We start from the raw sequence: 24,967 nt of genomic DNA, 5'->3' as shown, positions 1-24,967 counted from the left end.
CCTTAGTGTGTGTGTGTTTGTTTGTCTATGTGCAAGCATAAGTCTGTTTTTCTGTGTGTGTGTGTGTGTGTGTGGCGAGCGGGTAGGAGTCTGTAATTCTGTTGTTAATTAACATCATCCCTGTCTTTTTCCCTCTCTGCACGCAGAAACAGACAATACAATTGATGCTTCATAGGCAGGTTTGCACGCTGCTACCATGTGGGACTGTGGTGCTGTGGCACCAGGCTGTAAATGCATGAAATTACCACCACTGCTGCTGTAATAGTTATAATGGTAGAAATGATTTTAGAGGAGGAAGAGATGAGAGAAGAAGAAAAAAAAAAGTACCATTGGGAAATAATAACATGAAAGTCTTGTCCCTAGAAAATGTGCCACCATCACCCTTGTAAATTACATTTTTAGGGGGTATTGAGAGTTAAAATTTTTTTGTTTTTTGTTTCAAATTTTGTACAACTCATCTAATTTTCAGTTCTAATAACTACTACAAATTTGACCGCACATGTGATTCCAATCTTTGGTACTTGAGGTTTGAGGTTGAATATCCAGTCCTGGAAGTCAAAGCCTACAGGTGTGGCTCGGTGACTCGGTTTTAAGGTGTATTTTAAACTTTAACTCTCACCTAGCCAGTCAAAGACCAGCAGAAAACTTGGGGCATCACCAGCGAGAGCCCTGCAACCTTAAAGTTTAGCTTTTGAAACGGAACAACCCCTGCTGGAGTTCTTGTGACATAATTGGTTCATAATGTTACAGTATAAACATCTGACCTCATCTCCACCATTCATCAGTAAAATCTTGAATTTAAATTTCAAAACTGACAATGAGTGGAATGTTGTTCCTGATTCAAGTCGCAATGAAAAGCTTTTAAGAGAATGTTTCACAATGTGGAGCTGTGTCATCGCTTCTTCATGAAAACACAAAGCCGCACAATACAGCAATCAAGATGAGAATCGTGAAAGCAAGTGTGATTCTCTCTCTGTCGCTGATTCAAGATTCTTCATTTGGACGAAACATAACTGAAATAGTTCTTTTTCAATTTTCGTTGCTCAAAACTTGGATAAAAGATGACATCCAACTCTCAGATGTTGCCTTGACGCTGGCAGTAAAGGAGCTAAGAGACTGCTGAATTTATCATGAGACGCACTGAAGCAAATGCATAATTCCAAAGTCTGCTTTTCCTCTTCAGTTCTGCATCAGATGCTTTTTCCTGTTCCTCCCTGGGTATTAAAACACCGAACATCAGTATTTTGTGACAGCTTGTTTCTGTCAAAAGACTAGAGTCTCACTGCTTCAGCTGCTTTCTGAAATAGACGACAGAATCTGAGTCGGTGCGAAGACGTTCTCTCATATTAAACATCAATCATGCTTGCGGTGAAACTGGGCCATCTCAAATGGGGATATTTGTACCTGCTGCTTCATATAATGTTACCGTTTTATAAAGGCTTATTGTCCGTGACACTGAATGAACACTGGATACTAACAGTGAGTGTATGGGCTAATTTGATATGTCTCATTGGTAAGAAAAAGACCCATTGCCGAACTCCATTAACAAATGACATTCACATCATTACTCATGTTGTGTCATGGGAGCAGAGCTATGAAAAGTCAATAAGGGTGGGAGACAACTGGCTAATCTTCGCCAAAGTGATTGCTTTACATAAACATTAGAGATGAGAGGCTGTGCATCATTCGGGAACAAGGTAATTCTCTGATATGCATGGAAGAGTGTACACACACTGGCAAAGAAAACATCACTATGCTTCCCTCTTATCTAAATCACACTCACAAGTCCCTCTCAAAGTCACAGCGCTAACACTTTTAGGTAGCCCTAATCGGCTGACCGTTTTACAAATGGCTCCCCCTTCACCATATTTAACAAACATCAACAAGACAAGAGGCATGCTGGAGCGACAAACAAGAGGAACGTGGCCATTAAAATGGCAAGCAGCTGCTCGCAGCGCCTGCGTTGTTGTCCCACTGGGTTGGCTTCACCTTGGCCGTGTGAGAATGATGTTGATGCTGCGTCTGTTTGATTCAGATGGAGTGGTAAAAAACAGGCGCGTGTGAGATATCAGCTGTGTTTGCTAAATGTGCAATTACCTAACCTGGGAGACTTATAGCGACGGCTTCAGAAGATGAGCAGAATACTGATGCAGAGTGCGGGGTGAAGTAGTTTGTGCAGCTTAAGTTCGACACATTAAAGAATTAAAGAATAATTTCAGTTAATTACAATGTGGGTTCATTTTATTGCCTTGGCCATCAGTTCTACTGATTATGGCAACATTGTACTGTCTAGTTAATTACCTGACAGATTATAAACCACTTAACTTAAGCAATGCATCCATCCGATATGTATCAGCACTGGTACTGACCTGCTGTAGATCTGATATCAGCCACATTTTTGACTGATGTCATTGTAAAATTCAGTGTTTCCACTATCAGCTCGTATTCCTCCAGTCACAGTGGGTCGTTGGATCTGTTTTTAGAGCAACAGCAGTCTCTGGGCTCCTGTTACCGTACATTAAAATGCTCCAACTGACTTCCACGCAGTGAGTAATACAGATTTAAATGTAGGAGCACTAGTATCTGATCCGCTGCCAGAACTGGCAGGTACTGAATTTGGAGTTGTAGCAGAAGTTGGATCGGTTCATCCCTATTTTATTTTAACAGAAAACTGAAAGTGAACACATCCCATGTGTGTGTAATAATTCCTCACTGCACAGTAAAACTGTGCATCTGGTAAGCATGGCATGTCAGAATCAAAACCACAGTCAGCCTGTTATAGTTCTAAATTAGGTTGGATGAGACAAACATCATCAATGTGGTCAGCCAAGTGCATCTGGCCAGTGGAGGCACCAGTGCAGAGGGCTATGGTGAAAAAATGCAGTTGAACCTGGCTGAGCGCCACTAAATGTCATCCAGGAAGGAGCTGCACCGGCCAGTGAATGTGTACAAGTGTACATTCCTGGTAGATTTCTTTGTCACAACAACAGGATGTTTCTGTTGTAAACCTGTTGATTGCTCCAACAGCAGATAAAAGAACTGTTGCTGGAATAACTTTCCAGGACACCTCAAAGTATTACAGTATTAACCGCTGTTCAGTGTTTTATTGTCTGATAAGCCTTCAAACTAATGGACCTATTACTTGAGCCAGACGTCCTCAATCTTTTTTCATCGTCTCACTTGTTCCTCACAGCTCCTTGGCAACACGAGACTGTTTTCAGTCTGAACGTCCGAAACATGGAGGCTCTAGTATTAATAAACCTGAATCATCCTTTAAAATGATCCATCCCCTGCACAGGCAAGGGTCACAACCTCTGCAACCACTGTGAGGAGCAGATAAAGAGCACTTAATGATACTTAAGTACAGAATATATTTAAGCTAATACTGCTGGACAAGACATGAGGAGGCAATTTTCCCTGGTAAAAATAGCCTAATATATGATCATTAGGGATTCTGGAGGTTATATTCAGTCTGTCTCCAGGGAATTGATTGATAGGTGGGGACAGCCTGGGGTAGGGAAAACATAAAACTGGGCTAAATTAGGTTTTAAAAAAATTCAATTTCAGCCTCCAACCAGGGAGGCCATTATTGCAAATCCTTCAGACAGCCCTGAAAGCATGCAGGTTGGTCGAGCACCGGGTCTAGTAAAAATGACACACTAACGAAGACAAAATAATCAGCTGATAGATTTCTCTCCCTCTTTCTCCCCCGTTTTTCCCTCTGTCTTGTCAGCTGTATCTAATGATACACTAAAAATACTTTGAGATCAAGGATGGTACTGTCAACAGCACAAAAAGGGAGGAGATGAAAGAGTGAGCTGCTTTCTAATGACAAGTCTTGTGTCACGGTGGCTTCCGCTGCACGTATGGATTATTACAAAGCTCCTTTTCTCGACAGAACCTTTTATTTGTGCATCACATATAACAGTCTTGTGTTTAAGGGGCTGTTCTCACCAACCATAATGATATTATATAATGCAACCTCCCTGTTGCTGTTAGAAATGAGCTTGAGTTTTAGCTGAGAAGAACAGATGTTTGCTTCCAGATGTGTACAGTACCACCACAGTTTGTGATGTTCACCGAGGCTCGTTCAAGCGTAATCGATTTGTTTATTATGTTTGTGGGTCACAGCTAGTCGCGACGACAAATCAGCCACATGAGAGATGCCTCATTCTTAAGCACATATGGGGACCTGTAGCTAAAACAAACACTGAAATCAGGCCAGTCTGTTTCCAAGCTCATCATCTGAGATCCAGAGGAACGACATCTTCCTGTCACTGATATAATAAATATGGGTTTTCAGCTTTCTAATTACAACCACTCACAGAGGGGGAGGCTTTGCGATTTCAGGATTTCAGATTTAACAGCTGCGTTGTTTCCACGAGCCATCTTAGATTGGAGGAGACAGCTTCGTTGGGCACGAGAGAAGACAAAATCCACCTCATTAATCCTTCAGCTGTACAGATTCCTCACATCTTGGAGCTGTGATCATTCTCTTCAATGCTGCGCTGAGACTGAGACGTGAGGCTGCATCCAGTCGCTGTTTTACCTTGATGCAAAATAAAGTATATAATTTTCTCTCGTTGGCTCCCTGTGGCACTGTCAGTGTTTATACTGTCACAGTCCTGATATTAAAAAAAACAAGCTTTTGAAACTGCTGGTGATGAATTGTAAGAATAGCAGCATCCACGCGCCGCCATTGATCACAGAAAAATGGGGGTTGTAGTTACAGGTAATTGGGTAGCTATTGAAGCATACGGAATAAATCGTTCAGAGGAATGCCAAACAGCAAGGACACACACACACATGGACACACGGACACACAACTACACACACGCAATGTACAGAAACGCACACTTTCACAAAGGCAGAGGAGGGACAGATGGTGTACAAGAAGATGATGAAAGAACAAACATCATCTTAGTAAATACTACATTTGCCGTTTGATTTGGAGAGTGATACACACTTACACCTATTTTTTTGTCATTCATTATGAAGCTAAAAGCAGAAACATATCATCAGCGGCAAAAATCAAACAGGCCGTTTTCAAACTGCTGACATCAACGGCTTTAACAGAACCAACATTATTACCAATTTATGAAACATCTTTCAGGGGCTTTAAGCTACTTCATGAGCCTTCAGTGGGTGTTGAATGTGAACTCGTGAGGCACTTGAGCTGTGTTATTTGTGTTTGGCCACTATGTATTCATCATGCACCTCTCTTCTCTGTTTGTTGAGGTGTCGGGACACATCGGCTGTGTAGTTTTGTATTTTGCACTCACAACATTTATTCTATAGTAATCCTGCACTTCTGAATCTCAAATACGACAAAATCACTGAGTTCTTTTCTGCCCTCACCCTCTGACTGCCCCTCTTAATTCTGATTAGTAACAAGGATCCTCATTAGCCAACAAGACAACACGAACTTGGCTGTTAAGTTAGTTTTGAGATTCCTCGAGCATATTTAGACAAACAAGTGAATACATTTACCAAAGCCTCCAAATACCTCTTCTTTATGAGATCGTTAGGCCAACAAGTTGGCAAACAGCTGCCTGTTTGTTGTGCTAAGACGGACAGGGGAAAAAAAGTACCAGATGGCCAATATTGACTTCTCTTGCCTTTCCCACATTTGGGATGCCACCGCCTGAGGAAAAACACTGTCTCTTGCTCTTGAAATGAATAAGAACATTTTAAAACAACCTGTCCTCTTTTGCAGTTCCGATGCATATGTTTAAATCCAGTTCTAAATCAAGAAACAGACTTCACTTACTGCTTATCCATTTGGCGTTGGGGTCATGAACCTTGAAGTCTTTCCTGAAGAGGTCTCCAACAGTCACCTTGCCCTTGAGAGCCAGGCGGTCATCCTCACCTGCGAAGGAAACATCCACAACGTTCACGTGAAGAAAACTGAGCAGCTCCTTGTGGATCAATTACAGAAACTCATCTTACACTCGTGGGGGTTTCTTTCAATAACATCCTGGAATGAGTAGAAAAGTAAAATGCTTTATAAAATCGGATGCAACACAGTGACAAGACAATAACGGCTCCTCATATCAGAGGGAGGTTGTAGAAAAACATATTAAAGAGGACAAAAATATTAGTTATTTCTAATATAGAGATTCTTCTGGACTAGAGATTACAGAAATAAAACCAGGTGCTATGGAGACAGGGAAGAAGATAATAATCATTTTCTTGCTACTTCTGACAACAAAAGCCAAGAGAATTTAATGTCCTCTTGACACGTTTTGATCTCCAACGCCATCTTAACTGCTTTCTCCTGCAGGCTGCAACTGTTCACCTTTAAAGGAATAAGGAGCGTAGCAGAGATGAAGTAAAAACACGAGGCATAAAATAACGAAGCAGAGCATCATCTTAACTCCCTGGGGCCTTTGATTAAGCCCATCGTGGCTTCTGATCATCAGTTCAGACATGCGTATTTACAGCAGACGCTTCCTGCAATTCATTTCAGCCTAATTTCATCCATCAATGCTCAGCATATCATCTCCTGCTACATGATATGACTCCTTTCACCTCCATGTATGTGGTGGGAGGATGAAAAGCAAAAGACAACACATCAGGAGCTTTTTTGTCTTTCCTTAGTGCCGTTTATGTCTCCAGTAAAGCACTTTGAATTGCTTTGCTGTTGTCAAGTTGCCATACAAAAATAAAACGTGGCTTGTCTTGGATCTGGAGAGAACATTCTCAGCCTGAAGGTTCATTTTGGTAACTTTCAGCTTAACGTTGACTTCAAAAACGTTTTCAGGGATTTGGTCTCCTACCGAGGAACTCTTTGACACGATTTGGCAGTTGATGGACACATTGGTTGCTATGGGGATCAAAAGCTGTGATATTTTAGGTACAGGACTTTCTTTCTAATGTTGTTTAATCCCTCTGCCAACACCTGTCTGTGTCCATGCTGCAGCTGTCGGTTTGTACGTGAGGGAACTTTTTTTCTTGCTGCAATTGCATCACAGATATTTTTATATATTCTTTCATTCTGTAGACGTACAATTCAGACAAGATTAGAAGGTAAAGGAAAAAATAAAAAAAATAATGACAGGAGCTGCTGAGTTGAAATGGTAGAAATAGTCAATATTAATAATGTTCAGCTGTAGCACACGCTGAGCTAAAAGCCATGGAAGATGCTGTAGACTGTAATAGCAGTGGGCCGCACAGTATACAGGATATAATGACATAATGGTGTGATGAAACTGTGTTTATGGTGCCTGAGTATTCATACTTTATGATTTATACTATTTGTTTTTCTTACCTAGGTCTCTTTCTGGTTAACATAGAAGATGAACTAACGTGCCAATGTTTTCTCAGGCATCACTACTGCAAGAACTATTAATACAATCACTGTTAATTGTAACACTCATCAGGCTTTATACAAGAAATGCCATCAAAATTACTCTATAAAAATGTGAAACAGCAAAAATAAAATACAGAAAAGAAATATGAAAGTTATAGTAGTAAAATAACAAATAGAAGTAGAAAGAAATGTGCATCATATTACTCTGATGTAACAGTAATATGATAAATTACTGGAAGAGGTACAAACTGATTAAGTGATATTTTGCTATATTTTCATTATCTTGTCAACCACTTTTAGTGAAGGAATTTATGCAGCACCGAACAAAAATGGGCAAAAAATGCTCGACTCAAATGCTCGACACCGCTACAGGTTATCTGTCAGCTGCATCTGCTTATAAAACGTGACAATTTCCATGCCAAGGAAATCACCAGCACTAAGTGCATCTTTTGGAAACTTTCCTTTTAGCAGGGTTGAAAGCCGGAGCACCAGCGGGCAGACCATTATGTGATACAGCAGCCGTCTACTGAAACTCAGAATAATGAAAATGCTTTTAGGTGCGTCTGAAGGTCCAAAAGTGGGACGACCCACTGCGCTGGTTTAGTGGTGGAGGAAATGAACAATCAAAAGACCATAATGGTGCTTTGTATGTTTTACCTGCTATTAGAAATATAATGACATACACTTTACGGCACAGCTGACTGTTTTAAGAATCATATTGCGCTATAAGTTCGCAGATTGGTGAAAACATTTGCTACTTTGGAGCCACCAAGTGATTTCACTTCATGTAAGCGGGCCACTGTATCCACTGTAGGTATGTTCAAGCTGCAGAGGCATGAAACTTGTGATATAGCTGCCTGGTGGGGGGGGTGGGGGGGTCTGGCTCTTGCGCGATGCGTTCAAGTGCTTGTGACCAGCTCTGATGGCACCACAGTAAACAGTATAGGGAACAGCTGTAAGAAAATAAAACCTGGAAGACAAGAAACGTGGGATCTGTGAAGTGTATAATGCAACTTTGCTGCAGACTGCAGACTCTTTTATGTAGCAGGAGTCAAGGAAACTCTACTCACAAATGCAAACCACTACGGCTGGAGACACATTACGTCCAATGTCTGATCAAACTAATGCTCCGCATGCTGGACAGAGGGAGAGACGAACCTGTGTTATTAATGGAGAGGTTTTCTAACTGCTAAAGCACGACGGAGCCACAAAGAAGAGCTCCAAATGTTTCCTCTGCAAAGCTGAACTGTGGCCGCATCGCCTAATTTTAATCTGACACATGCTTTGATCCGTGCATCGCAGCTGTCGGAGAAATCATCTTTAAAGAGCAGATGGATGGAAGGAGAGGAGGTTCAGACAGATGCTAACATATAATGACACTAAACATCTTCTCCTTGTCATGTTAACACCATCACATAAGACAGTGTTGAAAAAAAAAAATGCTGTTTAATGTCAGTCCTTTCGGATCAGTGCGAGGTCTCAACAACAGGATGTGATCATAAGAGTTTGAGATCATCCGTCAGGAAAATCACAGCAAAGAGAAATGTTCACACAGCCAAATGTCTCAAAAGTACCTAAGTTATCAACAACAGATCATGAGGAATAAGATCTGCGATCCTTATGTGCTTTCTGACTTCAGCCATTTAACTCGTATACATTTACACAATGTAATGTTCATTTATACAATGAAGAAACGCACTACAGAGAGGAAGTGGTGCAATGAAAATAAGCTCTCCTTGAAGGCGGGGAACACGATGGAGGTCGTCTGTAACTTCCTCTGACCATAAATGGCTCTAAATGGAGTCTGCAGGGTCAAGTTCCTGGGAGCACACACTGCAGATGACCTGACCTGATCCACCAACACCACAGAAGGCCCAGCAATGCCTCCACTTCCCGCGGAGACTTAGGACGGTGGACAACCCCCCGCCCATCTTGACTGCATTCTACAGGGGCCCCACAGAGAACATCTTGATAAACTGTATCACCGCCTGGCGGAGATCCTGCAAAGTTTCACATCGCGGGTCCCTGCAGAGAATAGTGAAAAATGCAGAAAGAATCATACAGGCCTCCGCCACAGCTGACATCCACCAAGCCCTTTGTGCCCGAAAAGCCTCCAACAAATCTACATTGTATGTTCTGTAACCATCCATTTATGATATTCATCCCATTTATTATCTGGTATTACTCTGCCTTTATATAGCTGTTTTTAAAATATCTCTTTATTAATCAGTCTGTTAGATATGCTGCTGTGGAAAACAATATCTGGCTCTCATGTATGCTGCATGTGTCAGGGGGCACTAACAAAAAAGAATCTCGAATTTTGAACAGCAATTAATGAATTAATCATTCATCATACAGTTATACTGCTTGCCTTGTGTTTGACCATCACTATCTGAAGATCTTCAGTTTGTGAATACATAAAATGGAGAAAAAGAACGCGTCTTGACATTTGAGTCATTATTAGCTTTTCAAGCAGTTTCCTTTCAATAACAGTCTGTTTGCACAGCACCTTCCACTTCAAGGCAATTCAAAGTGGTTTACATGAGGCATTAAAAGCCATTACGACAAGATACCAAAGTAACACAAGGCAGAAACAGAGTGGAAAAAAAACTAAATCTGAGTAAAAGACAGAAATCATAGAGCTGGAGGCAAAACTATTTTTCTCAAGAAAAATGAAAAGATGTGCAAACAGTGGACTATTTGATTAATCCCCTTATTGTTTTAGAACTAAGAGCAGGAGAGAATTTTAGCATTGGTACAGTATGGGTGAACAGAATACACTGGCTGGTGTTAGGGTTAGAAAATGGGAGCTTTTCATTCTAAAACAAGGCAAACAGGCACCATTGCCTATTAGAGATGATGGTGACATGTCACATCACCTTGTGGTCTTAATCTAGCCACCCCCCTCCCCATTCAGAACGTGCAACTCATGAGGTCAGTGGTGTCTCAGAAATTATCTTTCACACAAGGATCAAAGAAAACTTTTCTGACCAAATTCAGCAAGTAAGCAAAATCTGAGTTCCCTTTTCTCTTTAATAACCAAAGTATTTTAAATTGCAGGAACGCAACAATGACTTGCATCATTCCCCAAACGTGCGCGTCAGCTGTGTGTGAGCTGTGTGTGGCATATTGTGCCTAACAGATGGATAGACACCGACTGATCCGCAGTTCCACCCCAATTTCATCATGGGGGACTAAAACACCTTTGAAGGCATCTGCTTGGTGCATCACTTGAGTTTTGAGTGTGATTATGAGAGGCACCAGACTGTGTATAGACTGCAGGGAGATGCAATAGTGCACATAAGTTGCAGCCTCCCATCAGATGGCAAGGTTTAAAGGGGATAAATACTGATTTTCTAATCAGTTATGATGAGCCAGATTCATGGATTGGGCACAGAGGCAGTCACTGCAAAAGCTGAACATGTGAGAGTTTACATTTAAAATGACATTTTAATATATATATAGCCCAATCTCTTAAAGGCAAACCCATTTTCTGTAGTTAAGTATGTCTTTATCTCACCCTCACAGAGTGCTGTGATCATAGGCGGAAACTTTGAATTAGCCTGACAAAAGTGAACTGTCAGCCGCAGCAGGGTCAGCTTACTTGAGCAGTTTATATGCTAATGTGGCACGACCTCTTTTCAATACAACGCAAAGGCAAAAGGGCTTTTGATCGAACCCTGAACCAGGCAATTTGAAACATAATTTGAGTGTCTCTGTGTGACTGAGTCACATACAGTAAGTCTACAGTGTTGACTCCAAAAGAAAAGATAATCCCATCTAATCACTGATTCATTCTTTCATTCTAAAATGATATATTCACCATCTTAAGGAAAAACCTAACAAATAACCTTTGACTTCATTTCTGTCATGAGATCTCAGTGTTTTGGTAACCCTGACCATAACTTTATACTCTCACCACTCTCATACTGTTTTTAGCTATAAAAAAAGTAAACAGGAAAAGATAGTGACAAGCTGGTGAACATAGTGGAGCATTCGGCAGCTAAAGAGCCAAACATTGAGACCAAAATTGAGTTAAAAGGAGAGTAAATATTGGAGTTAGATTCATCAAATGAATAGCAACATAACTCTAAATGAATGCTAATATAGCTTTGTGTCTGCTGTTTGCTAATCGTTAGCCATGTCGACATTATGGGGTGATAATATGTCAGTGATGTGTTAACAGCTTGTTTCCTGCTGCTCCTTAGTGTCAAAGATCATGCAAGATGAAATAAAGATCTTTATGCAACATTGAAAGAGAAAGTCTAAAGCCTTTTGTTACTAGTGATACAGTAAAACATGTCAAACCCAGCAGGATGGTTAAAGGGGCAGAGTTCAGGCAGCAAGTGAAGTCATCCTCTAACTGTAGAGGTAACTTGGTTGGCTGGGCTCCAGCTAGTATCGATTTTTTGTGAATTTGGAGTTTTAGCAACCTGCAGGGAGTTTACACACATTTGCACAGTGAGTACTTTTTGAGCAGCTTCCAGCATTTTGAGACTCAATGTGTTTAAATTTCACAACTAACACAACAAGTTTAAATGGCAGCAAAACAAGAAACAAAGGCTTAATTTTCCTCCCAGAATTTTATTTCTGGCACTGAGGAGAAGACTTTGAAACTGCATTTAGACCTCTGTGTTGGAAAATAAAACTAAAAGTTAACAATATAAATATCACACAAAGTAACACACAAGTAATAAATAAAAACTTTAAAACTTAGGCCCTATTTTTACGTATTTTGGGTTCAGGTAGGGATGGAAAATTTTGGAATTGGTCCAGTTGATCGCCTCAGCTGGCTGCCGAGAAGGGGCAGTGAATGAGCTTCAGTAGCTGTAATATAATCCTCTAGGGCAATTGCACCTGACCAAAGTAATATTGTTACCAAAGTAACAACTAAACACCACTAAAAAGGCTCGTTTCTGCCACTGACAGGCTCAGTATGTTATTCAAAGTGTCTGACAACATTACGGAAAGGATCCCTACAGAGAGAGACCTGCAAGATGTAACGATAGTCGTTCTATTGCTCGGTTCAAAGGCAGCAATTTCAGATGTGAGTGGCTCATATACTGGTGTCTCCTTCCACAATATTTGTGTAACACACAATAACAGAAAACAAGCTGACCTATGAAGGCAGCAGCAGACCAGCTTCTCCCCTGTTCTGCAGAAAAAAAACACCGTTTTTGTCAATGGAGTCTGGTGGGTTTGAATAACGTTATAACAGCTATTACTGGTCAAATACAAAGGATTTTTCAGGTCTATCTCTGTAGGGACCCTTCCCACACTTCAAATAACAATCTAAGCCTGTCAGTGGCAAAAACAAGCACTTTTAGTGGACCTACTTTGATCCGGCACAATTGCTCTGAAGGATTACATTACAGCCATTACATTCACTGCCCACTCTGGGCTGCCGGCTGAGGCGATCTACTGGACGAATTCCAAAATTGTTTGTACCCATCAGTCATGTCGACCCAAAACCATGTAAAAATAGGGCTCAGGTTTGAAAATACCAGATATATCCTTTAATGCCACTGAAGTAGCGGTACTAGTAGTAGTAGTTCAGGTTGATCATGAGAGTGATCTAACTTCATGCAATAATCTCGGTGACTGCTGGCATTCAGCTGCACAAATGAATTTAACATGTGATGCTCCCACAGTTTCGGTTAGCTGTCACTCTGTCAGTCAACCTGACATCCTTCAGTCTGAGGAATACCCAGATGCCAACCCTGAGCATCTGACCTAGTTGTATTGATGCAAAGCAACCTCTTAGTAATATGGAGCTATCACTTACAGCAGACAAAGGTTGTCAGAGAAGGAAAAGCAGAAGAAGACCGAAGCTCTGTGTGTGTGTGTGTGTGTGTGAATGCGTGCATGTGTGTGTGAGAACAAAGTGGTTGTCAGGAGCAGTTAGAGACTGGCTGGTGTGTCTGGCAGGGGAACATCCATCAACAAACCGTCCTAACTGAGTGGAAACAACACGCTATCTCATAACTCCTCACATGCGCTGCAGTGCCACAGTTTGCTGCTCAGAGTGAGGCGCCTTTGTTCCCAAAATGCTTCTCCTTGATGTGTAATTACAGCAAAATAAGTTGTGAATGACTGCTGAATTTAATATTTTAATAGGAAAATCCTCCCAAAAGCACTTAAACAGTATTACAAAGTGTGATTTACCTGGGCCCATTTCCACTGCAAAAAATGTCCCTTCTTATCTTAAGTTGTTTTCGTCTGTAATGAAGCCCTTAATGTCTTATTTATGAAAAGCAGTGGGAAAAGTTAAAGGCAAGCTTATTTTATTGATTCTAGTGCAACGATCTACTTTTACTCAAGATCTAAAATATGTTCGTTTATTTTTTAAACAGGATGGCAGACTTTATTGACTTCAAGAAATGAGGTCTCTTGGGCCAAATCAAAAACACACCTGCCTTGTTAAGATGTTTCTGCAGTGTAAATTCAGGCTTTGACTGATTCCCGACAGCTACAGTAGAGGCTTTGATAACTCAACAATTTTCAGCTATTTTTTCAATAACCTACAGTAAATATGTTGTTGTGATATCAGCACACGAGGATCAAGGCCTTCTTGCCACACTTCCTCACACCTCTCCACAGTCAGGAGCCTGAATAGGGCACATCGACACGCAGAAAAGAACGCAATGAAGCTACAGCCTGCATCTGTAGGTGGATAAAACACAATACACTTTTGTTCAATTCACTTTTGTTATTTGTGATTTGAATTGTGATGTTGTTTAGGCAAGCCGCCGCAATGTTGTCTCTCCACTATTTTCTTGACAAAAAGTTTAATGGTGCTCTGTCCTTGTACATGTACAGGGATTTGCTCCCATTCAGCTGCAAGAGCCTCAGAGAGCCCACTGAAGCTGGGCGATGAGGCCTGGCTCGAAGTCAGCATTCCAGTTCACCCCAGAGGTGTGAGATGGAGGCTCAGGTTGGGGCTCAGTCAAGTTCCTCCACATCAAAACCTGTTCTCTATGGACTTCTCTATGGAGTTTGTGCACAGGGCATAGTCCTGTTGTTACCAAGTAGGAAGAATGCTAAAGCACCAAAGCCAGACCATGAAAACAGTCCCAGACTGACAGACTAGTCTTACATACTAATGGTAAGCTCCAACTTCAAAGTTTGTGTTGTAAAACCCAAAGAAAAACTCGCTAAAGTCTGCAAAGTTTTGATTTAGATTGTGTGGGTTGTTTTGTGTGCCGAACACCACGTTCCACATTAAAGATACATAACAAGACACAACATTTAAGGGTAACCTTTTCCTTTAACTTGGAAAGTACAATATAATGTTTTCAACTTAGTAGAATCCAAAGATTCAATTAGCAGTTTCATCCCGACAACGATAACCCCATGAGGGAGTAAATACTAACAAACCACTGTCCTTGAGGAAAGATTTATGGAGCAGCATTATTCTGAAGCTCATCTCACTTGGTCAGAATCCCTAATTAAACCTCACCGACTTTTAAAACTGCATCTGATGAGGCCAGAGCATATTTTAATATCCCCAAAGCCTCCAAAATACCAAATATTCTCTACAAACAGCCGGCTGGAGGCCTCACAGTTGCTGTGGGAACCCAGCATGTGTCGATACTTGGAGCAGAACAGTGGTTCTGCTTGATCACACGAGGTTGACGCAGGGAGGGGACGGATTAGGGCGAGGTACAAGCTGGAGACACCACCTGCCTGGCCTTGACTTTCTGCCTGACTCTCGGTGGTCCTACTTATTTGGAGGTGGCACATAAACAGTTCTGGTCCATAACAAACACCCCGGGACAGGAACAGGCCACAGCCAGGAGGTGACAAGGCGTTTTAGGCCTCGCTGCTTTGACACCTGCCACTGCGCCAACAGCCTACCCCAGCGATGTGTTTGCTCTGACACCTGTCTAGATCTGAGAGGATTACGTAGAAAAACGCAACCTTGAATTTCTTTCATAATTGCTGACCCTGCTTTGCCACCACACCCCCGTCATCCCAGAAAACATTACCTGCAATTGTCTGCGACAGAAAATCGTAAACAAGGGCACAGTGATTGCTGTCTCAGAAACTGCATTATTGTACACACACATTGGCAGTTGTATTGACTGATTTGGTTCTGGCAGCACATAAAACCATATCAAGGAGCTTTATGAGCCTGAACATAAACAGATGGCCTATTGATTAAACTTTCATGTAAATCTGCAAACAGAAAACCTGAAGGTCACTCACAAATTGAAGCTGTGATGCCTTAAAATAAATAAGGAAAAGGTAGAATTCCAAAATGTGGGTGTTGTGTGTGTGCAGAGAAAAGAAGGGCTAAGTGAAGGAGACAGATGGGGGCTGCGCTTATGAACAAAGCAATGTTGCGCAAGCTGACTTCAGTGAGGTTTACTGACCTTCACTAAATGTAGCCGTTACAGCAACAAAGAGCGCCTGTGTGGAAGTTAACTGTGACTTTACAGTGGGTGACACTGCAAATGTTGCAGTGAGAGCAAGGACCACACACAAGGACAGACAAACTGACATACACACACGTTATTCTTTGCATTGCTTGTGGTGAGATTGATTGCAAAACCTAATGGGCATGTCGGTGCATAATAATAGCTGTGTAAACATAGCGATGTGAGGTGTATGCTGTCGTGACCCCCCCCTCCTAGTCCTGCGCCGTGTACCTGGTGTCAACAGGATGACGGAGGTGACGATCAGCGAGCAGATGACCAGAATGACAAGAAGGGCGATCGCTATTCCCTTCCAGTTCCTCTGCGGAGGGTTACTGCCCACCAGCTCCTGCAGAGAGAGACAGCGAGGAGGAGAAAAGACACGGTCAGAAACAGTAAAAGGACTATCGTGGAGGCGAATCATGGTGCGATTTACAAAGAGAGGAAGAGGACAAAATAGAAAAGGAACAACATGTGGGGCATGAAGAAGGGGCAAAAAAAGAGAGAAATGTCTAAAGAGGCTGAAATGTAAAAGAATCAGAGGCAGTATACGTGGCAAAGTCGCAAAAGGGAACAATGTGGGTGTCAAGTCAAGGACGAACGTGAGTCGGAGTCTCAGCCTCTCGGCTCTCAAGGAGACATGCCACCAGCAGCAGCAGCGAGAGGGGGAGGAGGGGGAGAATCCTTAATGAGCCGAGCATCAGCGGCTATCACCCGCAAACGAATGAGACAGATAAAAATGGAGCCCACGACGCGTTGGTGAATTGCATGCTTGACAACAGCTTGGCAACAACAGATTGAAGCTTTGTTGGGAAAACAAGTCTGAGTTATGAGCAACCTTGAGGCGATTTTTATTTTTTAACTGACCGACAAATCCAGAATGAAATGAACTTATTGCAATTTAATATTGTTATAAGTGAAAACTGAATTTTGAAGAATGAATATGGCACTAGACAAAGTACTGCCGCAGGATATTAAGCAAGAACAATGGGTGGAAAGCAGCTCCAGGCTACTTCTTCATGCCCCAATCAAATAATGTGCGATGGAAATGCATTTGACACATGGTGGTGTGCAGCAGGTGGCTAGGTTCAGTGAAGAATTAAAGGAGCACAGTTTTCACAGCACACTTCAGGAACAATAACAGCAGCTATGGGCTGAAATGTATTTTTATAACATTTGTTTTTTAGCAGCTCTCACGTTATTTTTGCTTTGCAAATGTTTTACCAAAAAAATACATTACAAATTAAGTGAAATAAATTGATGACTGAACTTTTAAAAGTAAGCACCCAGCCGGAAAAAAAAAGTGTGGGTCTGTTAAGACAAAGCATCCTTAAAAGTTTTCCTCCTCAGCCCTGATTGGTCTGGCCAGCTCACACATAAACCAGAGCCAAACCCACCACCAAGAGGGATTCTGCAGGAAGGGTCCAAAGCCCAAACTGTTACTAGAGGATTAATAAGTTCCTAATTAGTTTATAGAGGATAAAAAGAGCGAGGCAGAGCCTGGGCTTCGGGGACTTGTGGCTGGGGCGTTATTGAATACACACTGAGGCTTTAATGACGCTGAATGGCTGAGCTATGAAACAAACCCTTTAGTGACCTCGTTCCCACCTTCATTGAAAGGAGCCAAAGACATCATTAGCCAGCAGATAAGACAAATCAGAGCTATTTACCAGACTGCCCATTACCCATATTCATTAAACCAGAGTCGTAAGATGATATGGCCATACTGCAGAGCTGTGACAGCCCCAAGGCACAACAACAAGAACATGTAACATGTCTATTCGCTTTGTTACCTGAGAAGCAAATATTTATTCTGAGTAAGAGGGACTTAAGCTTCTGAGTAAGAGGGATTTAAGCTTATGGACACTGATTTGAGAGGGTAAACATGATGCTGTTGTGAGTTTGGAGGAGCCGCTTTTTTCAAAAGTCATTCTACCACTGTAATGCCCCATTCTTTAAATGTTATCCTCAATGTTCTTCAGCGCAGGAACACAGGGGAATTTAATGATGCTGTGCTATTTATGTCACTGGCATCAGGGATGAAAAGAGATTCTGTTTGAAATTGTGAATGGCTCTAAATACTACAATATCCATCAGCCTCATCTGCTCTGAACAAATGGCCGGTTCGAGGAAAAGATCAGAGCTGTAGAGAATTTAGAGTGTGTTATTCACTGGAGTGAAACTGGAAAGAAAACACACTTCCATAGTTAAAAGTAAACTGATAAATGCGACATGTCATTTGTGCAAAGCCATTAGCAGGTAGTACCACAGAGTTTTAAGATCAGTGATTGGTTGTTTCTTTTAAAAAATTATTCTTTGGATTTGTAGTTGACTTTTTATGGACACAAGCTTGATTTTAACAGTACTTTTAAAAAACTCCACCTTGGAAATAACATCGAACTAATGCCCACAAAGGAAAATAAACTAGTACGACTTAAATGTTGATACATATAGACAGACACGGACTTGAAAGATTTTACAGAGAGCCATAAACTCATAAATCAAAGGCAAACAGACAAAGACTGAGTGACAGCAAATGAGATTTTAAGCTGAAGATCATTAAAGAACAATACGTTTCTTATGGATCCATTTTCAGACTGAGGAACAGGTACGTTCCTAATGTGATGACAGTGATTGGACAGATTATATTAAAATGAGCGGATCTATAAACATTAACAACACTGTGTTCAGTTGTTTCTCTTGAGCGGGGATCATTTCCGAGATCACCTGATAAAACACAATGCTGTGGGTGATGAGCTGACTACGATGTGATTTATTTTCTTTAATTCTACGCTGAGCTATCACTGTGGAAGAACTGAATATCCTGCAGAACTGAATATCCTGCCGAGAGTTTTATGAGAGAGGGGCATCAATTCAACTCCTGATTGCTGTGGTCGTTACTGTATGTGACTGAGTGGGATTTACTGTATGGAAAACGGTGACGAAATTGGAGAAAGTGGCTCTATAGAGAGCAGCTACTTACATGTAATAATGGGATGTAAAGCGAGCACGACAGAGTGCTCAATGTGCGCAATACACAATAGAAGAGAAGACAGAAATCCTCGTGCAATGCTGAGCAATGACTGTTCTATGCAAAATGCTCTGCACTGTAGATAATGCAATCTAAAGCTGGGCATGATTCCATCACAGGGTCTTAAATTTAACAGTCTTATCTGTGGGTGTGTGTTTAGTGAAATGCAGACTGTAGGGCAACTTAAACTGAATGGGAAGAATGCTGTATTTCAAAAGCGACTTTGGTAAAGGTAAGGCTTAGGGGACTGGCTAATCATAGTAAATGCTCAGTTTTACTGTAGAATAAGGCAGCGTAGAAGCAGTCACTCCCCATCAAACACACACAATCACACACACACACACACACACCCACACCCACACACCCATACACCATACAGGTGCTGCAAGTATGAAGCTGAAATTGCTTCTCTTATTTTCTCTCCACATTGCCAAAAGATCTAGTTCCCTGTTACAAGTCTTGTCAGATGGTTCTCTGAAAAGAGTCAAAGTCAAACAGCGTTTCCATATAGATCAGCATCTCTGTGGGAACATATTGATGTTGGAAGCCATCCAAAAATATAAAAAATCCTCTGGAGCTCCCTCTCAGGGAGTGAATGAGCAGCAGTTTTGTGAGGATCCATACCGTACCAGGACTCATACTATTAATTGTACTCCAAACAATTCAGCTAAAAGCAAAGATGGAAAGCTACTGTGTGACTTGTCTTCTATTCCTGGGCTTGGAGGAAACAATGGTAACCACTTCTGCAGTAAGGGTGCAGACACAAGCTCCCCTTCCTGATTATGCCTCTCTGATCTTTAATTATAATAATGATTAGACTAATTAGCTAGACCGTATGCGCTGACGTAATGACAGGGTGATGGCAAACGACTATGGCTGAGGAGAGATGAGGTATAAAACGAGCAGTGGGGAGACACCACAGCTTGCAGGTAAATAAATAATATGGTGGGAGGCTGCAGGAAAATCCCCAACAGGAAAGCCTGAAGTGTGACCAAAACATGGCAGAAAGACACAAAAAAGTACTGGACATGGTCTAAACTAAATAAATGCAGTTTAAATGCAAAGATGCAAGATCCTGGCGTTTTCTTGTCCTCAGCAGTCATCATGTTTACAGCTGCAGAGCATGCACAGGAGTCATCAGTGTTGATTCTGCCACAAGAATGTAAAACACTGTGCCAGTGTCTCTCAAAGTCAACTGCTATGAACGCTAATCCAACAGCTGAAGAGTTTTAAGTACACAGAGTGAATTCATCTCTTTAAAAGGGACAAACAAAAACTGTTCACTCTTCATCATTCTTCATTTTCTTAAACATTTTTAAAAAATCACTGATAGATTTGCTTGTTTTTGGACCAAAGAAAAGGCCCAAAGTGTAGAGACAGATTCTCTGGGACCACTTATTATTAGATAAAGAGTCAATGACTTATTAATAATGCTAAGTGATATTTTTATTATCTTAGATGAAGCCTCTCACAAACGGAGCCCTCCATCATCTGAGGAATATTTCAAACAATGTAAAGATTTCTATCCCTGTGAGGCTTAGAAACATTTGTCCTCCAGGCTATTACTGCAACATAAAAGCCATTCAGCAGCATCAGCTCACTCAAAATGTAGCTGCCTACATCTTGGGCATAGGTGCTTTCCATAATATAGAAAGTAACATTACAGTCCTTTACTGCATTATCTTTGACTGGTGTTGAATTCAATTGATGTTGGAGTCTTTTTATGAGAATATTAACTGTATAATGTAAAGGAAAAATACAGATAAAATCATCAATCAATTCTTTTTACCCAAAAATAACATGTAGATAGAGTGGAAGTACTTTTTCAGCTGAGTAGCGTGCTGCATACAGACCCAACAACCTTAGCCAATATGGTAGGACAGCCTGACTTTAGCCTGAGAGCTGAAAAGGTCTGAAAAGCACTTGCTGCACATTAAATATCTGTCATGCTTCCAGCTTATCATCCTGAATAATCTTCCTGCATCAAAAGACTGCCGTCTACTTCAGATTCTCAAAGCCCATTCTAAATATGACAAAAGAGGCATGAAACAGCCAACCTGCCGATTTAAGGTTTGCATCAACACTATGTTTCTTTAAGAATAAATACCAGACTTTGTGTCTTTGTATCTTAACCACATGGTTTTGTCACTCTGTAAAGAACTTTGAATTGATCTCGTACACTTCACTATGATCTGAATTAAAAAGACACGGCAAACAATAAAGATCGAAGAAAGAAACAAGTGGCATTTTGAGTAGGAACGAGCCACGAGAAAGGCTGTATAGAGTGAGTTACTGCATTTGTGCAAGCTTTATGGGATGCTAAACTGGGAATGAAAGCTGAGCCCATATTCTATTGCCACTTTAATAGCTCAAACTAAAAACTGTGCGTGTGTGTGTGTGTGTGTGTGTGTGTGTGTAGGCTACATGCGTTCTCCCTGAGGATGAAATCATAATGCCTATGGGCTCCAGCATTAGTGGCGGTACAGGTCATTAATTCTGATTCTCAATGAATATGTTAAAGCAATGGCATGGCATTGCATCTGTTATCTAATGGCCTTTGTGCAAATTCACGTGTGTGTCTGCATATTTTCTACACTTTCATGCATATTTACATTGGTTTAATTATGCAACATGGAAAGTTAATTGTGTTGCCCAAAATACCACATTGTCATTAGGCATGCATCATAATGCACTGATAGCAAGACTACAGGAAAAGTAGGGGGAAAGAGCTACTGGGCACCTATAGAAGGCATCAAAACATCATGCAGATTGACAACAGACTGCAGCAAAGAACAGTGTATGTATCTGCTAAAATCAAACAGACTACAGCAACAGAATGTAATGAGTCAGCTTTTAATGTGTGCACTTATCCAGAGAGGCCTAGACAAGCAGCCAGGGGTTCAGCAGTTTGCTCACTGAAACTCTGACAGACACAAGATGGCACATGCTGTTAACAGAAACAAGTTGGCAACTAAGTGGATCAAACCTGTAACCTGAGGTTGGGTGAAGACTCCGAACCAACAGATGCAAATCATGAAATAATTAGAGCGTCATCTCTCAGCATGACAGGTCTGATGCTGTCTGATACAGGGAGTAGCAACAGAAGCTGGTGCGAGCGGCTGCTGGGACAGATTTATCATTAAGCATTTAGTTAACGCTTTCATCCATAAAGACTTCAGATGTGAGAGCAGCGAGGGGCTCGATGATGTGACATGGGTTTTGACAGAAACACTAGAAATTAAAGTTGCATTAAATTGAGACTGTTTGTGGTTTGAATCAACTCAGAAACCTGCAACAACATTAAAAGTTATCGGGCGGAACAGAACATTCAATTCAGTAGGTTTAATTTACATTACATAGATGCACACAGTATAAGTGGAGCAGACACATAGTGTGAATGTGTAGAGTGAAGGTAATATGATTGAGCAAAACAATTGGGGTTCTAATTTAATTATTCAAACTGATGCAAAGCTTCAATTCAAAAAGCAAAGCATGAAAAACATTAGGTTGAATGAAGATTAAAATTAAGCTAAATTTTCATCCCTTTCAGCGTGAAAATCTCTGTTTTTCATAATCTTAGTTTTTGTAATCTTAGTTTAATGTTTTGGCTAAACAATTATATAAATACATTTCACAATAGTGGTTTTAACTACTGCGTTGACCTTCCTATCACATTTTACTAAACTTCTCCATAAGAACAAACAGTTGTGAAGTCACTTCAGCCAATTTTTACAGTGCAGACATGAGATTCTAATCCTCAAATAGAGGGATTTGGAATCTCTGCTTCTTTCATCCGCCTCAAATAGACTCAATTTTTGCAAAAATATGATCAGATAAACCTCAAACCCAAATCCTCTCCTATTGTTTAAGTGGTTTAAAGCATAGATGGATTTTCTCATACACCCTTCTCAATCTGACTTTTAGTCTTCGAATAAAAGATTCCAAAATCACGCACCTCCTCCAGCTCTGCACTTCACAGGTCAAAGAACATCCCAGCTGTACTGTGATTGCATCCAAACCCATTTGGACAGTCTTGTTATGGTTATATGACGGGCGGGCTGTACGTAACAAGTTGTCTTGTTTGTTACTCACAGCGGGAGCACTCATTTTCTAACCAGCCAGCGCGCGTGCGTGTGTGTGTGTGTGTGCGTGCGTGTGTGTGTGTGTGTGTTGTTCTTGAGATCCTTCTGCCTGGTTTGTTTGATTTGCGAGTGAATCTCTTCCAGTCCATTAGAGAGATGCTGGGAGGGCGACACCTCCAGCTGACCTCTCTGAGTAGAGTTTGCACTAAATCACATCTCTGTGAAATACCATATAACACCCACGGCCACAGGATGAGTCAGTGTCTGTGGCACAGAGCTGCTGTAACAGTGTGGAAACAAACCTATGGGAATGTTTTTTGTAATACAGAGGACACTTTGACATGATTTGCATATGATGAAATGTCATCATGAACTGGAACCTGATTCACTACAATCAGCAAAAGGCAGGTACTCATCTCCAACTGATTATATATGTACTTTACATATGGCCTCTGATGCAGCTATAGCCAAAATGTCCATTTACATGCACATTCATGTTCTGTCACTGCAATCACATTTATCCCATAATGTATTCCCTTGCCACTATGGAAACAGAGTAAGAATGATTAGGGTTGTTAATGGTGAGCGTTCCCTATAGCTGCAGCACCAACATGCATCATGAGATGGCTAAACAAGTGATGGGGCACACACATGAGGGGAAAGTGTTTCCTGCCCCGCTCTCATGTATAATGTATGAAGGCAACTGTTTTTTTTGTCTCTCTCAAATCATAAGTCTTTGGAAAACAGGAACAATACAGAATACAGCCGGAGTTTCTCCTCGTTTCATCACTTTTCATGTGGCAGTGTGTGTCTACACATCTGTCAAGGGAGGCAGAATGTATCCACAAATGTTACGGTGGCTCCACAGAATCAAAGATTTACCTTCATATCTTCATCTCGGCAGCGCAACAAATACATTCCAAAGGTAAATGGCTGCTAAAAGAGGAAGAGATCTGCTTAGAATACTGTGCTGGTAGAAATCAATGACCTGTGCGGTCGTCCTTCTGACTGTTGTGTGCTAGCGTTCCTTTTAATGACACATGTCTATTCAAAGGCAGCACTGGGAAATGTTCCAGCATTTCATTAGCCAAGAATCTGATGCCATACCCTTGTGTGCAAATGTGTGATGTGCTGACTCCGTAAGGCACTGGCAAGTTCCACAACTCAAACTTAAATTAGATCTGTATGGATTGTCAGTGACAAACTCTAAAATAAACTGTGTAGCTGAAGTCAATTGCATTGCCTTCACAGTCTTTTCATTCTCAGTACACTTTAGAAATCAGATCTCAAGTATTAAATTAAAGTAAATGTCTGCAAAATAATCAATTTTAGGCAATTATCTGCACATGGCAACACTGTAGAAATAGTTCTTTCTTCGGTTTGATTGAGCTACCTTCTACAAGTTAGGTATTTGTTCATTTCTATTGACAAAGAATTTGGACATAATTGAATGTTCTGGATGTGATTAGTAATAATAATTCTAATAATTCTGTCATTCTCAGCTACATTGTACAAGAGTGCGCTACCTAATCGGTTGAATAGGTGCTTAAGTCACAAAGAACTAAATGTGAAAAGTAACTTGCCAACACTAAATGACTTTATGGCTTTACAGAAAGGATACAAGATTTAAAAAACACTAGCTGCTTATACTGCACACAGTTATCATCAACTAGACATACGTGACCAGCACAACCAACAGAAATGTCTAAATGAAAGTGCACACACAGGTACACGGTCCGTGTGTGTCCTTGTGGTCAAAAGGTGCATACCATTTAATTATCCAATTATCTACCACTTCTCTCAAGGTTTGATTAAGTTTAGAAAACTAAAGCTGGAATTAATAGGTATTGAGGTTACAGATTGTGGCCAAGAGTAGATCAATAAACCACTGCTTTATGATACGGGCTGTTGTCAACATGGCTGATGCTTTTTATTTACAATCCAAAGTATTGCTGGGCGCAAAATTAAACATTTGACCTGTAATGATCTGTTATTCGAAAGTGTCATTGTATGAGCACAGCGGTCCCAACCTTGGACTCCATCAGGGGGCTTTCCAAAAACGCATTGTCCATCTGGCTCATGCTGACCCACGATGCTCTCAGCACTCTACTGGGCTATTGTTGTC

The 24,967-nt window shown here is 41.1% G+C and overlaps 1 protein-coding gene across 1 annotated transcript in view; it reads right to left on the bottom strand.

Annotated features, from left to right (window-relative positions):
* Nucleotides 1-24,967, bottom strand: part of LOC139221434 (A-type potassium channel modulatory protein DPP6-like) — a 124,772-nt gene that overhangs the window by 34,466 nt on the left and 65,339 nt on the right. The window contains exons 2-3 of the mRNA XM_070853358.1: nucleotides 15,964-16,078; nucleotides 5,771-5,869 (exon numbers count right to left, since the gene is read on the bottom strand). Of these exons, the coding sequence (XP_070709459.1) occupies nucleotides 5,771-5,869; nucleotides 15,964-16,078 (214 nt within the window). The remainder of the gene's footprint in view (nucleotides 1-5,770; nucleotides 5,870-15,963; nucleotides 16,079-24,967) is intronic.

The sequence above is a fragment of the Pempheris klunzingeri genome, chromosome 21 (assembly GCF_042242105.1).
Source record: "Pempheris klunzingeri isolate RE-2024b chromosome 21, fPemKlu1.hap1, whole genome shotgun sequence".
Classification (NCBI taxonomy): Eukaryota; Metazoa; Chordata; class Actinopteri; order Acropomatiformes; family Pempheridae; genus Pempheris; species Pempheris klunzingeri.
This window is presented reverse-complemented; position numbering and strand designations above follow the sequence as displayed.